Here is a 15,900-nt window from a genome sequence, read left to right on the forward strand (position 1 = left end):
GTGCATTCTGGTAAATAATAATGTCATCTCCTTCCAGAAACTACTAACAATGGCCAAGTACACAAAAGTTTTCTGTCTAAAAGACAATTTTTAAGATTAAAAAAGGATCCTGATAAAAAGTCTGCAGCAGCAGAGGCTTTGGTTAATTCCCTAATGACTATGGAAGGCCAATCTACAACGACTACAATAGAACTAATGGATGATACAGATGATAAAGGTAAACTCAGTGTATATGTTTATCTAATATTGATAACAATTGTAGAGATTTTTAAGGGTACTAAACCATGTTAGTCTATTATAATCTAATAGTCTATTATAGTCTAACACACTGCTCAAAGAAATTAACGCACCATCTACAAAAACAAAAAAGCGATTCATTGGTGTGTTAAATTTAGTTGTATTCATCTTTGTATTGAACATACCATATATTCGGAATGTTTTATCAGGTTATTTGTACTGTGGCGTACACCATACATCGATCTCACGAATGGTGGAACAGTACAGAGAGACGGGTAGTCACCCTAGGCGCCCAGGACAAGGTCGACATCGTGTAACAATGCCTGTTTAATACCGTTTTTTACGACTTCATACCTTTTGCAAGACAACGATTTGCAACTACCAGAAACTTACAATTCCACTTGAAGATGTTCATAATGTTCGAATTAGCTGTGAAACTGTTCACCACCTGTAGACCTGTCGGAAGTCCAGCCTTAACCGTAGCTTATCGAAAAGCACGTTCAGAATTTGCACGAAATCATGTCCATTGGTTGGAGGCTGATTAGTAAAGGGCGGATTATAATATCATCCGTATTATGTATGAAAATGTATGAAAATATGTACATATATATGTAAAGTTTTTTTAAAATATATGTAAGCATTCGTCGAAAATATGTAATAAATAAATTAAAGTAATAATTACATAAAATGAGTTAAAAACAGCTAAATGAGTTAAAATGAGCTAATTAATTCGTTCGGACACGCGCCAACTCGTAACTTTTAATGACAAAAATTTTCAAATGAAAATGTACACCGGCCAATTCGTAACTTTTATATTACCTGACCTGCCAACTCGAAACTTTCTTCAGGTGAATTCGAAACCATTGATTAAATCTAATACATTAAATATAAACCGAATGTTTCTTGGTTTCTTTAGAAACATTATATTTGTATTATATGTACCTATAAAAAATATCAAAAATTGAAATATCTTAATAAAATAATTGAAACAATATTATAGTGTTTCATTAACACGTGTTTTAAATATTATTTCCATCAAGTAAAGCTCTACACGAGCTTGGGTTTTATCAAGTAATTGTAAATTCAATATTTAGATGTTAAGCAATGATAAATTATTTAAATCCATCTGATAATTTAAAAGCAAAGGGACTTTCCATAATATGTATATTTCAAGTCTTAAAGATTATACCTTTATTTAGTTACGAATTCACCGGTAGTTGATTGGTTACCGAAAAATTACCTGAGGGCCAGAGTTACCAATTGGCCTGTAATTAGGATGGTGGATTAAAATAGTTACGAATTCATCGGGACCCATCGGGTTCACACCGGGAAATTGGGCTCTGATAATATCTGTTTACTCCATGAGCTAAACAAGTAATATGAAAAATATTCTCATGAAATATTTTTAAAGTTTGCCCCACCTTAACCATATATGGGGCAGAATATCATCTAGTAAAAAGAAGTTTATCAAGGTGTCTTAAATGCATCGTGTAACGGTCAAATTGTTGGCTTTTCAAGTTATTATGAAGATACTAAAAATAATTTTCCTGGACCATGTTCTTCTAGTGCGCCAGTTAGCAAATGAACAATATATCTTTCATTCATAGGCGTCTGTAGTGTCGTCCACAATAACATAAAAGTAATTATCACATATGACTTCCCATAGTTGGATCATTGTTGATTTATATAATATAAAGTCGACACTTGATTTCCTCAACGTGGATTCATACGGGATATTAAATTTGCAATATTTTTCCAAAAACGATCTTAGATTAACGTTATTCAATTTTTGTAATGGAGTGTTAGTAGCAACCATTGCCCTGCCCAGATCTTCATTAAACTGTATTTTATTATTGCTTAATGAACCCGAATCAAAACAATTTTTCAATGATTGTTGACTTTTTCCCCATTTCTAATCCTTTTTATAATTGCAGTGTATTTGGCTGTTTTGACACTCGTTCCGGGAGGCATATTTACAGATACTAGCGTGTGTAGACACCAGAGTGTTGAAATCGGTTAGGGTTTGGAAAAACAGTACGTTTACAGACGCTAAGTGTGTTGACACTAGGGTGTTGAAATCAGTTAGGGTTTAGAAAAACAGTACATTTACAAATACTAACGGATTTGGACACCAGAGTGTTGAAACCAGCTAGCTTTTTTAGTGGTTATACATGCATATTCTAACGGCTATTGACATTGATTTTATATACCTACTGCTGTGGAAAAATATTTAAGTGATTTAGGTATTGATAAATAATTAAACGTTGTTGGGATATAAACAATAATGTGTTAACACAACAAACAACATAAAAAATAATGTTGTTCTGAAGTTATTTCCTTGTAGCATTTTTATAATTAACTATTTAGATGGGAAATAAGCCGCAATTAAATTGAAAAAAATTATTTTATTAACGTTTCGACGCCCAAATCAGATGTCGTTGTCAAAATACAAAATACTACTAAATTAAACAAAAATGTTGTTGCTTAGTAAAAAATTCTTCTAATAATTGAAGACCTAAGTGAAAGAAGGATGTATGTTACAAGCCTACCTTTTTAGATATGGGCAGTTAAAGTATAAAGTTTTTATTTAAATTAAACAAAAATGTTGTTGCTTAGTAAAAAATTCTTCTAATAATTGAAGACCTAAGTGAAAGAAAGATGTATGTTACAAAGCCTACCTTTTTAGATATGGGCAGTTAAAGTTTTTATTCCTCTACTTTTATCCTGAAAATATTGTTTGTGTTATTTGGTATTATTTATATTGCTATAAACATTCCTTTACATATAATGTTGATAATTTGTTTTGATTTTTAGCATTTTTTCTAAAAATAAATAAAAACTGTAGATACCGCCTTCTTCCATTAATTTTAGTTTGTATAACTATCCTTTATCTGAATGGATGAAGGGGGTATGTGGCATGAAATAATGCTCTATATTTAGTTTTACAGAAATTTATGTAATTGAACACAAAATAAGCTTCTTCTTCACGTTACTATGTTCATGTTGGCTATCAAACTGGCTATTCTACTTTTGTTAATGGCAGCTCGGTAAAGGGATGCAGAGGATCTGTTAAACCATTCTTACAGGTATCTAAGCCATGACGGTCTTCTGCGACCTGGACTTTCTTCTTAGACCTGGCGTTTCTTCTTCCGTTTACCTTGCCTTTTTTATTAATAGCTACCATAACCTTAGCTATATTTATAAAAAAAAACTTAAACAAATTAAAAAAATAAATTTTTTCAGCCTGTGTACATTATTTTAGGTTCTTTTGATCAGTGGAAACAAAAAAGGTCTTTTGTAATTTTTCTCTAAAGTTAATAGTTTTCGAGTTATAAACAATTTAAACCTGAAAAATACGAAAAAGGTTTCATACTTCCTTCTTCCACTCAAGAATTGTATTCTACATATTACATACCTCCTTCATCCACTAGAATATCTCATATTAAGCTTTTTAGAGGTACAGTAAACGTGGCATAATATGATAGTTAAGTTACATACCACCTTCATTCACTAAGAAACTCAAAACTTTAGAAAATGTTACATACCTCCTTGTTCCAATTAGGTCTTCAATTTATTTAATCTGACTCATTTATATTGGCAATTCAGACATATATTATACATTTTAAAGTATTTTTTACTAAGCAACAACATTTTTGTTTCATTTAGTAGTATTTTGTATTTTAACAACGACATCCGATTTGGGCGTCGAAACGTTAATAAAATTATTTTTTTCAATTTAATTGTGGCTTATTTCCCATCTAAATAATTAATTATAAAAATGCCAAAAGGAAATAGCCTCAGAACAACATTATTTTTTGTTGTTCTTTTCTGTTGTTTGTAAACGTACTGTTTTTCCAAACCCTAATTAATTTCAACACCCTAGTGTGAACACACGCTAGCATCTGTAAACGTACTGTTTTTCCAAAACCGAGGCAACAAAAGGAAAAAAGAAGCAGAAACCTGATGAGAAATATCACAGAGAACCAACCTAACGCTAAAGGGCATGGATGTGCTCATTAATATTTGTATTATTTTTTATAATTAACTATTTAGATGGGAAATTAGCCGAAATTATATAAATAATTTTATTTACGTTTCGACGTCCAAATCGGATGTCGTTTTCAAAATACAAAATACTACTAAATTAAACAAAAATGTTGTTGCTTACTAAAAATTACTTTAAAATGTAAAATATATGTCTGAATTGCCGATATAAATGAGTCAGATTAAATAAATTATTAGAAGAATTTTTTATTAAGCAACAACATTTTTGTTTAATTTAGTAGTATTTTGTATTTTGACAACGACACCCGATTTGGGCGTCAAAACATTAATAAAATTATTTTTCTCAATTTACTTGTGGCTTATTTCCCATCTAAATAGTTAATTATGAAAATGCCACAATGAGATAGCTTCAGAACATTTTTTATTATGTTCTTTTGTGTTAATATATTATTTTTTATATCCCAACAACGTTTAATTATTTATTAATACCTAAATCACTTAAATATATCTTAATGATACCTAAATCACTTAAATATTACCTATATCACTTAGTATTATACCTATTATTACCTAAATCACTAAGTATTATACCTAAATCACTTAAATAATACCTAAATCAATGTCAATAGCCATTAGCATCCATGCATGTATAACCACTAAAAAAGCTAGCTGCTTTCAACACACTCTGGTCTCCAAATCTGTTAGTATTTGTAAATGTACTGTTTTTCCAAACTGATTTCAACACCCTAGTGTCAACACACGCTAGCGTCTGTAAACGTACTGTTTTTCCAAACCCTAACCGATTTCAACACCGTAGTGTCAACACGCGCTAGCATTTGTAAATGTACTGTTTTTCCAAACCCTAACTGATTTCAACACCCAGGTGTCTAGACACGCTAGCATCTGTAAATATGCTTCCGGGAGCCGTAAGTCTATTCAAATTATAAAATGAAAAATAAATAATAGTTCATTTTATGATTATTTCTGGTTAATACCAGACCCCCACATCCAAGTCGGTCAACTCAATTTGCGGAGATTAAGAATTGTTAAGAGCTCAGTTAAATAAATGATAGTACCTAGAAATAAACGGACAGGCCCTGCATAATTACAGCTTAATGGTTTTCGGGTTTTTCATTGCAGAGTAAAGTGGGGTAAATATGTAAAAATATGTGTTTACCACTTAATTATGCACTTTTTTCAAAAAATCTATAAATATGTAAAATATGTTAAAATGCAACTTACATATAATCCGCGGCCTACTGATTAGAATAAAGTAATGTTTACAGATGAGAGATTATGTCTGTATAATTGTAGTAGGAGTACTCACGTGTCTCGATGTCAGAACGGACGGTATCCCCAGTGCAACGTGCGAGAAACGACGTTATTCGGTATAGCATCGATTATGGAGAATTTTGTTTTCTTGCACGATATTGCACCACCGCACGTTGCAAATATAGTGCAAAATTATCCAGAGGAAGTTTAAATCGACGTTATGGGATGGCCAGCGAATAGTGCCGAACTCAATCCTATAAAGAATATTTGGGACTTGCTTGTTAGATGTCTGCGGAATTCTCATACTCAACCAAATACGCTGAAGGAACGGGAACAACGTATTTTCCTAATTTGGAATGAACTGGATGAGAATGCTTTAAGACCGTTTATTTCGAGTATGAATCGCCGATGCCTAGCTATCATTCGTAGCAGGGTTGTTATTATTAATACTATTCCTCACGATTCTGAGCATAGCTAAATTCCAATGTAAAAGTTAAACAAAATAACGCAAGAACTATGGCAGATATTGACGTAATTATTTTTTTATATGAAAGGTATTAAAAAGTTTTAGTGCACTATTTGCTTATCAATTATTAAATTGTTTAAACAATATTTTTTTTAACTTTTTTGTTTAAAATTAACATAATTTTTTTAAATAGATATAACTAGACTTAGGCAAATATGCAGATAAAAAAGTATGAAATATGCGCATAAATATGCAGTATTTTATGCAAAAATATGCAGTATTTTATGCAAAATATGCATATTTATCTAGAAAATATGCATGTAATAAAAAATATTTACAATATTTTCTTTATTTACAAAAATACTTATAATATTATAAATACATAATATATACACTTATTTTAACATATAAATATTATTTTGAATTGTGGTAACAATAGATTATCAAATGATCTTCAAAATTTTCTAATAAAAACTTATGGCTTCTATCTGAATACATATATTTGTAAATAGAAAACTTCTTTCTACATCAACTGATATGTAACTGGGGCATTTTTTAAATTTACTGTAATAGATGGTTCTAAATTAAGTGGTTCGGAAAATGTCCCAGCTAGTACTTGAACCACTTCAGAAAAAACCTGGTAACAACTATTTTTTTCCCATGGGTATTTTAAATTTTTGAAAAATTTCCTTTCCAATAGTACCGTTAACGCTTTGACACAGTGACTCAAATCCTTTTATTAAAACTGTACTCTCTAACTGATTTTGGAAAGGTTTCATCGCTAAGTACACCAATCAATAAGTGCACAATGTATCTTCCTAACGAGTCAGTGGTCTCGTCCACACATATGTAAAAGTAATTATTACCTATTTCGGCTTTTATGTTGTGGATAACTGAGAAGTATAACAAATTGACATTATTTCTCTTTAGAGTTCTTTCACTGGGAATGTTTTGTTTCCTTATTTTTTTTAAGAACTAAAATTTTCGTTAGATAAAATTTTGAAAGCGGTATATTAGAAGATACTAATGTACGACACAAGTCTTCGTTAAAAGTTTCTTGTTCGGTTTGTTTTTGGAACTTAACTGAAAGCACTTGGACACTGAAGGTTGATATTTTTCACCGGATGTGGTGTTTACTTTTTTAGCTAAATGTTTCACGGTTCTGACATGCTGATCTATTTGAATTTTTTTTCAGATGAAATCTAAAAAGGAATATAAATATTCTATAGTTTAACCCATTTTTAAAATCTAAGATTGTAGAAATAAACTAAAAATGAACCGTTTCGCATAACAATTAAATTTAAATTAAATCAAATAAAAATCGGTGTAGTAATCTTGAAAATGTCCAGAAATGACTGTGCAAGAAAGAAGAACGCCCAAATATTTACAAGAGGCTATTGGTCTTTTCTGTTTTTATTTAAAGAAAAAGTACTGTGAGCATAAATTAAAAGCACTTAATTAATTAAGTCCAATATATGATATGTTTTTGTTTTTAGCAAAATTAAAGCAAACTATGCTATTTTTAGAAAAAAATGTTAGCGACCTTTCAGTAGACTATTGAAGGATTTGAATTTTAAATAGGTATCCTATTTTTTATCGCAAGGAGTTTAAAAAATGCTTGAAAAAAGATAAAATACATCGATTTATTGCGAACTAGCCTTGTGTCGGTACTTTTCTTCAACATAATCTACAATTTTAAAATCTTTGTTTGTACCACCGTGTAAATTTTTAAAATAAAATAAAAAATAATACGTATGTGCTCACGGTTTTGCCACAACATGAGCAATAAACTTTATCCATATCCATAGATAGCTGGCTCTTTGTAAGGTTTTATCCAAGTTGAAACATTGCTTATTTTCGGCATTTTAAAAGCACAATAATTATTCACAATCAGAAATACACGTTATTTACGCCTCCAATTTTACAACAAAAGTGAAACCAAATGAAACTGACCGTCAAAATAAAAATTTTTACCTAGAGACATAAACTGGCAAACACAAACCCTTAATTCCAGGACAAAACTATAAGCCGCTGTCTTTTATTAGTTACTATACTATATTAGTTACTACATATCAAGTGATTATAAAACAAAATTAAATATTGGCATTTTCATGCTATCTGTAAGTTTGAATATAAAAATATATAGTTAATACACCAAAATTATATGCACTTTATGCTTACTTTTATAAAAATATGCAAAATTTGACATTTTTGCATTTTTTATGCATTATATGCAAAATATGCAATTTGCATATTTGCCTAAGTCTAGATATAACTTTGCATGTTTCTACAATAATTTACAAAATACATTCTAATTACCCATAATCCCCCTGAAGAGAAGAACGACCACAAGTTAATCGTTTTATTGTTTAGCTCTATAACTGCCACTCCAGGGGGTGTCCCTTTTGTCTATCGGCTCGATAACAGGTGAACAGAATTTTTTATCTGGGCTTTCTGCACGTAAACGTTTACCTGCAGAAATAAATTGTTGAGATAGAGATAGCCACCCGAAATTTACCGTTATGATTTTAAAAGAATAGTCTTAAGCAAAAAAATTATGAACAATTTAAATTTTTAGAATTAACGATTTTGTTGTTGATTGTTTTAAGATCGTGTTAAGTTTATGAATATTGAACATGGTTAGAAACAACATTACCAAATCTGTTTGTTTTACAAAATAAAGTAATACTATACAATGGTAATACTAAATAAGATGCGTATCATTTCAGTTAATATTTTCATGTTAGGTATATACAGTCGAACCCGCTTATTAGAATCCCTGTTATAGGAATATCCCGGTTTATGGAATATAAATTCGAGTTCCCGAAACGTTTCCATTTACTCCTTAATAAATTTATCCTTTTATTGGAATAGGTTCTAATTAGATAATACCGCTTATTAGCATATTTTGCAGGTCAACGACTATTTTTTTTTACAATTTTACTAAAAATTTAAATTATGTTTGGTTATTATGGTCAGTCAAGGATTATGGATTAGATATTATTAGGGTAATAAATATTTATTACTTTGTTACGAGTACCAATTCGATTTTTAGCCGACAAATGCATGGGTCATAAAGTAATTTTTATTTGTCTACACAAAGGCACTGTTGCCTGCTATAAAATTGTTAGAAGCAGTTTATTTAGAATTCACCCAGAGAGGCTTATGGCTTTGTTAAATTCAATTCATCCATTTCTTGCCGCCAATAAAAGTTCCATTCAACCAATGGATTAAGGATGACCGCACGGATTAACAACAAAAAGCTATAATTACCGATAATTTCTCAAGAAAAAATAAGTAATTTTGTTATATGCATTTTAATAAGAAAATATTTACATATCTACATATTGCATACATTTTATATTAATTACCTACTGCTACTGTATTCATTCACATATATAGTGTAGGAAACAGAGGTTGAACCTTGCAAAATGGACACAAGTCCGGTTTTATTTTTTTTCTGGCATATCAAGGGGTGCTTATTATAAGACTAACTTTTTCTGAAAAAATTTTGCCCCGGAACCCCCCTTTTCACCCCTTTAAAGGGGGTAATTTATGGTTTTTGCAGAACGTAGCCCTTCCTGTACCTTTTACAAAAAATTTCTTTTATAGAAATATGAAGAGGACTATATTTTCTACGATTTATTTCCAACAGCATCTCTCTATCATCCACCGTTTAGCAAGGGTGGCGCCCCAAATTTGACAAGTTTTTAAAAAAGATGTTTTTAGAAAAAATATATTTTTCGCTAACTGTAACGGAAATTAAAAAGAAATGCTACGGAGATTATTTACAAATATATGATTGATTTTTTCGTATAGGTTTCACTGAAGGGTAATTGCCCTTTTTTTAATTACAGGGTGTTACATTTTTAAAAACCCCTTTTTATACCATCTGAACCGTTTATGCTAGAGTAAAAAGACTTTCAGCGATTACCCATGTACTGGTGTTATTTACAAATTTGTATAATGCACCCCCATTTTTTCCCCGGAACCACCCAAAAAAGAAGAAGAATTAATAAATAAAGTGATTTTCTTGGAATCCTTAACACACAATGCCTTTCATTAATATGCTTCATATATCATTTTGTGCAAGTTATTATTACCCATGCATGGACACTAAACGCGATTTCCTAGTGCAACCCTTGTAGCCAAAAACAATAAATAAAATGGGGGGTTAAAATTTTTTTTTTGTTTTTTGCTTTTTGATCCATATGGGCATATGCTTCATCAATAGTGCTTTTCAAAAATATATATGGTTATTGCAACATCCCTGCGCAAACCACCCCTATCCTTGAAAATATACTGCAGAAACTACCCCTATACCTTATCCAGCATGTTTTTACGATTTTCTCATTACCTATTCATTTTTTTTAAACAAAACTTATACAAGGTTAAAGACCACTATTTACTCTAAAAATTAGGTCCTATTCATTTTTTTCGTTTAAGCAACCGTTACGGCACAGTGGCGCCGTAAACCTCATATATGCTTTGACGGGCTCCAGTTTTTGTTTATTTTTTCGTCATCTGTTTGTTTTATTGATAAAGTACTTATGTAAAATAAAACAACACAGTGTAACCTACAAATCATGACCTATGCACATTTTACATTCTTTGCTCCCCAAAGCTACAGTGGTGGCCCAAAATAAATTTTTTCATATTTTCGCCACCTACACGCATTTTATTGCGTTAATGCTACCTTAATAGCACAATATTCACCCCTAAGTGGTCGCTAAGCAGTGGCGTATCCAGGGAGGTGTGATGGGGGCGATCACCCCCACCCCTCTCAAACCAAGTGATATTATATTTGAAGATTATAAAAATATTCATTTATTTTTATAGAAATACTTATATAATATTAATATTATTTTTATAAGAATGACTTTTTATGCTTTAGCGACAGTGGCGGATCCAGCATCGTTAAGAGGGGGGTGCCAATTGGTTAAATTTCTATAAAAATAAATGAATATTTTTATAATCTTTGAATATAATATGACTTGGTTTGAGAGGGGGGGGGGAGATGTTCACCCCCATCACCCCTCCCTGGATCCGCCACTGCGTAGCGACCACCTAAGGGTAAATATTGTGCTGTTAAGGTAGCATTAATGCAATAAAATGCATGTAGGTGGCGAAAATATGCAAAAATTTATTTTGGGCCACCACTGTGGCTTTGGGGAGCAAAGAATGTAAAATGTCCATAAGTCATAATTTGAAGGTTACACTGTGTTGTTTTATTTTGCATAAGTACTTTATCAATAAAACGAACAGATGACGAAAAAAAAAAACAAAAACTGGAGCCCGCCAAAGCATATATGAGGTTTACGGCGCCACTGTGCCGTAACCGTTGCTTATACGAAAAAATGAATGGGACATAATTTTTGGAGTAAATAGTGGTCTTTAACCTTGTATAAGTTTTGTTTAAAAATAATACATAGGTAATGAGAAAATCGTAAAAACATGCTCGCCAAGGGATAGGGGTAGTTTCTGCAGTACATTTTCAAGGATAGGGGTGGTTTTCGCAGAGATGTTGCAATAACCATATATATTTTTGAAAAGCACTATTGATGAAGCATATGCCCATATGGATCAAAAAGCAAAAAACAAAAAAAAATTTTCAACCCCCCATTTTATTTATTTTTTTTTGCTTAAGGGGTTGCACTAGGAAATTGCTTTTGGTATCCATGCATGGGTAATAATAACGTACACAAAATGATGTATGAAGCATATTAATAAAGGGCATTGTGTGTGAAGGATTCCAAGAAAATCAATTTATTTATTAATTCTTCTTTTTTTTGGGGTGGTTCCGGGGAAAAAATGGGGGTGCATTATACAAATTTGTAAATAGTACCAGTACATAAGTAATTGCTGAAAGTATTTTTACTCTAGCATAAACGGTTCAGATGGTATAAAAAGAGGTTTTTTAAAATGTAACACCCTGTAATTAAAAAAAGGGCAATTATTCTTAAGTAAAACCTATACCAAAAAATCAGTCAATTATTTGTGAATAATTGCCGCAGGATTTCTTCTTAATTTCCGTTACAGTTAGGGAAAAATATATATTTTTTAAAAACATCTTTTTTAAAAACTTGTTAACTTTAGGGCGCCACCCCCGCTAAACGGTGGATGATAGAGAGATGATGTTGGAAATAAATCGTAGAAAATATAGTCCTCTTCATATTTCTATAAAGGAAATTTTTTCTAAAAGTTACAGGAAGGGCTACGTTCCGCAAAAACCACAAATTACCCCCTTTAAAGGGGTGAAAAGGGAGGTTCCGGGGCGAAATTTTTTCAGAAAAAGTTAGTCTTATAATAAACACCCCTTGATATACCAGAAAAAAAATAAAACCGGACTTGTGTCCATTTTGCAAGGTTCAACCTTTGTTTCCTACACTATATATAATATAATGTAATTTGGTATTTAACACATACATAGATAAGTAGTAGTTACACTACTGTATTATTGACGTAAAAAGACCTAAAACCATTTACATATACTGATTATGTAGGTGTACATATATGATATACATATTGGCATAGTATGTAAAACTACACATTGGCATAGTATGTAAATAATATTATTACGTATATTCGGTACACTTATTTCGACTAGCCACCAATGATCGGTTATTAGAATATCCCGGTTATAAGAATATTTTTGCCTGGTATTTACAAAGGCTATTCCAATAAGCGGGTTCGACTGTAGTAAATTTTAAAGTGGTGCGTTAATTTCTTGGAGTAGTGTATAATACGCAACATATCACGATACTTTTCTGAGATCCCATTTTTTTTTGGAGTTTGATATACCTAAACATGTTTTTAAAGATTTGTGTAGAAGTTGTATTTGCCTTATGGAGTTAAGAGTTTCACAGTTGATATATTAAAACTCTGAATCTTGTAAGTTAGACACAATATTATTCAACATTTTGAAAATATATTTAGGTGTATTGAAGTCAAAGGAAGCTGCAGTATTCCAGAGGAAATATATTGATATGTATTTTAAGATCTGTGCACTTGAAGTAAGGTATTCCAAGAAAATAACAACAGGTTGTATGAAATTAGACTGACAAATACTAACAACTAAAAGACAACAACAGAGAAAACAACAAAAAATGAAGATGATTACTAAGTACTGCTCGAGAAAATCTGCAAAGAGAACAAAATGAAAGAAGATATTTTTGACCTAATGACATGAAAACACACAAATACAGAAATAAAGAAAAATAAAATTCTTCTTGTAGTTCCTTCTTCTATCGGAGATTAGCTATCATCACAGCTATCGGTACCTTGTTGGCGGCCGCTCTGAAAAGATCTACTGTGCTGCAACTATACCACTCCCTTAGATTTCTCAGTAAATATACTATAAGAATACAATGAAACACAGGAAAATCCGAAAAAGCTGTAAAGGAGCAAAAGACCGGTGCAGAAGTCCTGTCGTAAAGATGCAGCAATACCATGAGAGCTTTCACTTGAATAAGAAACTGTAAGAGTAAAAGTTTAATACGTTTGCAAAAATCTTGTATATTATTATTACTAAATTTGTTTTAACTGTAACTTTGATTCTCAGTATACTTATTAGAACTGTTTTATTTCAGAGAAATCTATGTTGGCTCCTGATGCATCCAAAAACCTAACTTTAGCACTAACAGAAGCTCAAAAGTCTACACCAGAGACCCCTAAACTTCAAAGCACCTTTCAACAGCAAGAAACTACAGCATTTACCATTTCAAAACCTCTAGATAACCAAAATAATATTTACCAAGAAAGAACAAATAACGGTTCGGCCGGTGAGCAAAGTACAGTCGTTAGCCGAGCCGGAACACTCAGCAAAGAACCTCCAACTTGCCCCGCATCTGTCGATAAGCTCCTGCCGTCCAAAAAGGAAAAGAAGGAGAGTTTAGAAGCAAAAAGGGAAAGAAAAGCAGCTAAAACTCTAGCAATAATAACCGGAGCCTTTGTTATGTGCTGGTTGCCCTTTTTCATATTAGCTCTCCTTTTGCCTTTATGCGGGGACTCCTGCAACATTAGTGGCTACATCATGAGCTTTGCTTTGTGGCTGGGATACTTTAATTCTACGCTTAATCCAGTGATTTACACCATTTTTAGTCCAGAATTTCGGCAAGCATTCAAGAGGATTTTGTGCGGGGGACACAGGGGACCACGGACTTATAGATCGGGTAAAATGAGATAAAATAAAAAGATTTTCGTGTGTGGACCTAGCGGTGAAAAATATTGGGTTTTGGTATACCCGTAATATTACTTGTGTCAGAAAAATATATTGGTTGGTTAATATTTTTGCATTTAAAAAGGTTCAAAAATAATTTTTGTTTCTTGTAAAACCAATTAATAACTTAAACTGACATTTGTAACTTTATATTAAATTAATTTCAGTTTCACTATTTTTTTACCCTTATAAAAAATGTTGCACTGCATATTTTCAATATAAAATTTTGATTTTTTCATTGATACACTGCATGTATGTTTACAATCTACTCTAAACACAAAGTACATAATAAGTAAATAGTCTGAAAGTAAAAAGGTGAGTTAGGTACCGTCCAGTGACGGTTCTCTAAGTATTATTTTAGTAAGTTTCTGGCCATAATTTCTTCATTGCTCTTTCGGCAAATCGTTGGGTGAATGAATTATTTATTAATTCTTTGTTGTGGGCAGTGGTACGACTGTTATATTTTATTAAACGGTTCTTTATTATGTGCTCACTACAGGGGAATCACGCTATTATTAAATACAATGTACAAAATATTAACTAAATTGATCAGACAAAGAATAGAAAAAGAAACGAAAACAAAAATAGGTGAATACCAACATAGATTCAGAGAAGGTAAGTCAACAAAATAGACGCAACACACATTGCATCGCGAAATTGTAACGCAAATTGTCGAAAAAAGTTTCGAGCACGGAAGAGATCTACATATACTGTTTATTGACTACCAGCAAGCCTTTGACAGTGTAATAAGGGAGGAGCCAGTTAATGATATGAATCAACTGGGCATTCAAGAAAAACTAGTAAGTCTTACGAAAATGACGATGAAGGAACCCAAGGCACGAATCTAAACAAGGGAAGGCCCGTCAGATGAAGTACAAATGGAGGTAGGTGTCAGACAGGGAGACTCCTTGTCAACAACATTATTTAATATTGACATAGAGAGGGTAGTAAGAGCAGCCAAAATTATGGGAACTATTATCGAATCTTCAGCCCAACTGATAGCGTATAAAGACGATATTGCACTGGTTACTAGAGATTTAAAAACCGTGCAGAATATTATATTAATACTAGATAAAGAAGCAAAGAAGAGAGGGCTAGTAATAAACCAAAGCAAAACGAAATACCGCAAGTGCTCAAGAGAGAATACGAACATCGACAAAGAAATTAAGATTGGTGCATATACATTTGAAAGAGAAAACCTTTCAAATACTTGGGAGTGATGTTGAATGGCAGAAACGATAGAACGGGTGAAATAAATGAACGCATCCTACTAGGTAATAAAACCTACTGGAACTACCAAAGATTCTTGAAAGAAAAACACACTAGTAAGACAACCAAATTAAAAATTTACAAGACTGCAATCAGGCCAGTGATCACCTATGATGCAGAGACGATGTACCTAACACAAAAAGATGAAATGAGGTTAGAAATCTTGGAGAGAAAGATAATTCGACGAATAATGGGACCGGTGAGGATAAGTGTAGTCGAATTTAGAAGATTAACCAATGAAGAAATTAAAGAAGTCATCCAGGGTGAAGACTTAATCAAGTTCGTGAAGGCTCAAATGCTCAGGTGGCTGGGACACACAGAAAGAGCTAACCCAGACTCTACGCTAAAGCGAATAACTGGCTGGAGACCAACAACAAAGAGACCAAAGGGAAGACCCAAAACAAGATGGAGAGGTCAAGTCTTAAGAGACATA

The 15,900-nt window shown here is 32.0% G+C and overlaps 1 protein-coding gene across 1 annotated transcript in view; it reads left to right on the top strand.

Moving 5' to 3' along the window:
• The window catches only part of LOC126883901 (5-hydroxytryptamine receptor-like), a 193,859-nt gene extending 179,694 nt beyond the window's left edge, over positions 1-14,165 (top strand). Inside the window, exons 4-5 of the mRNA XM_050649601.1 lie at positions 38-217; positions 13,570-14,165. Coding sequence (XP_050505558.1) covers positions 38-217; positions 13,570-14,165 — 776 coding nt within the window. The remainder of the gene's footprint in view (positions 1-37; positions 218-13,569) is intronic.
• The last annotated feature ends 1,735 nt before the right edge of the window (positions 14,166-15,900 follow it).

This window comes from Diabrotica virgifera, chromosome 4 (assembly GCF_917563875.1).
Source record: "Diabrotica virgifera virgifera chromosome 4, PGI_DIABVI_V3a".
NCBI classification, from domain to species: domain Eukaryota; kingdom Metazoa; phylum Arthropoda; class Insecta; order Coleoptera; family Chrysomelidae; genus Diabrotica; species Diabrotica virgifera.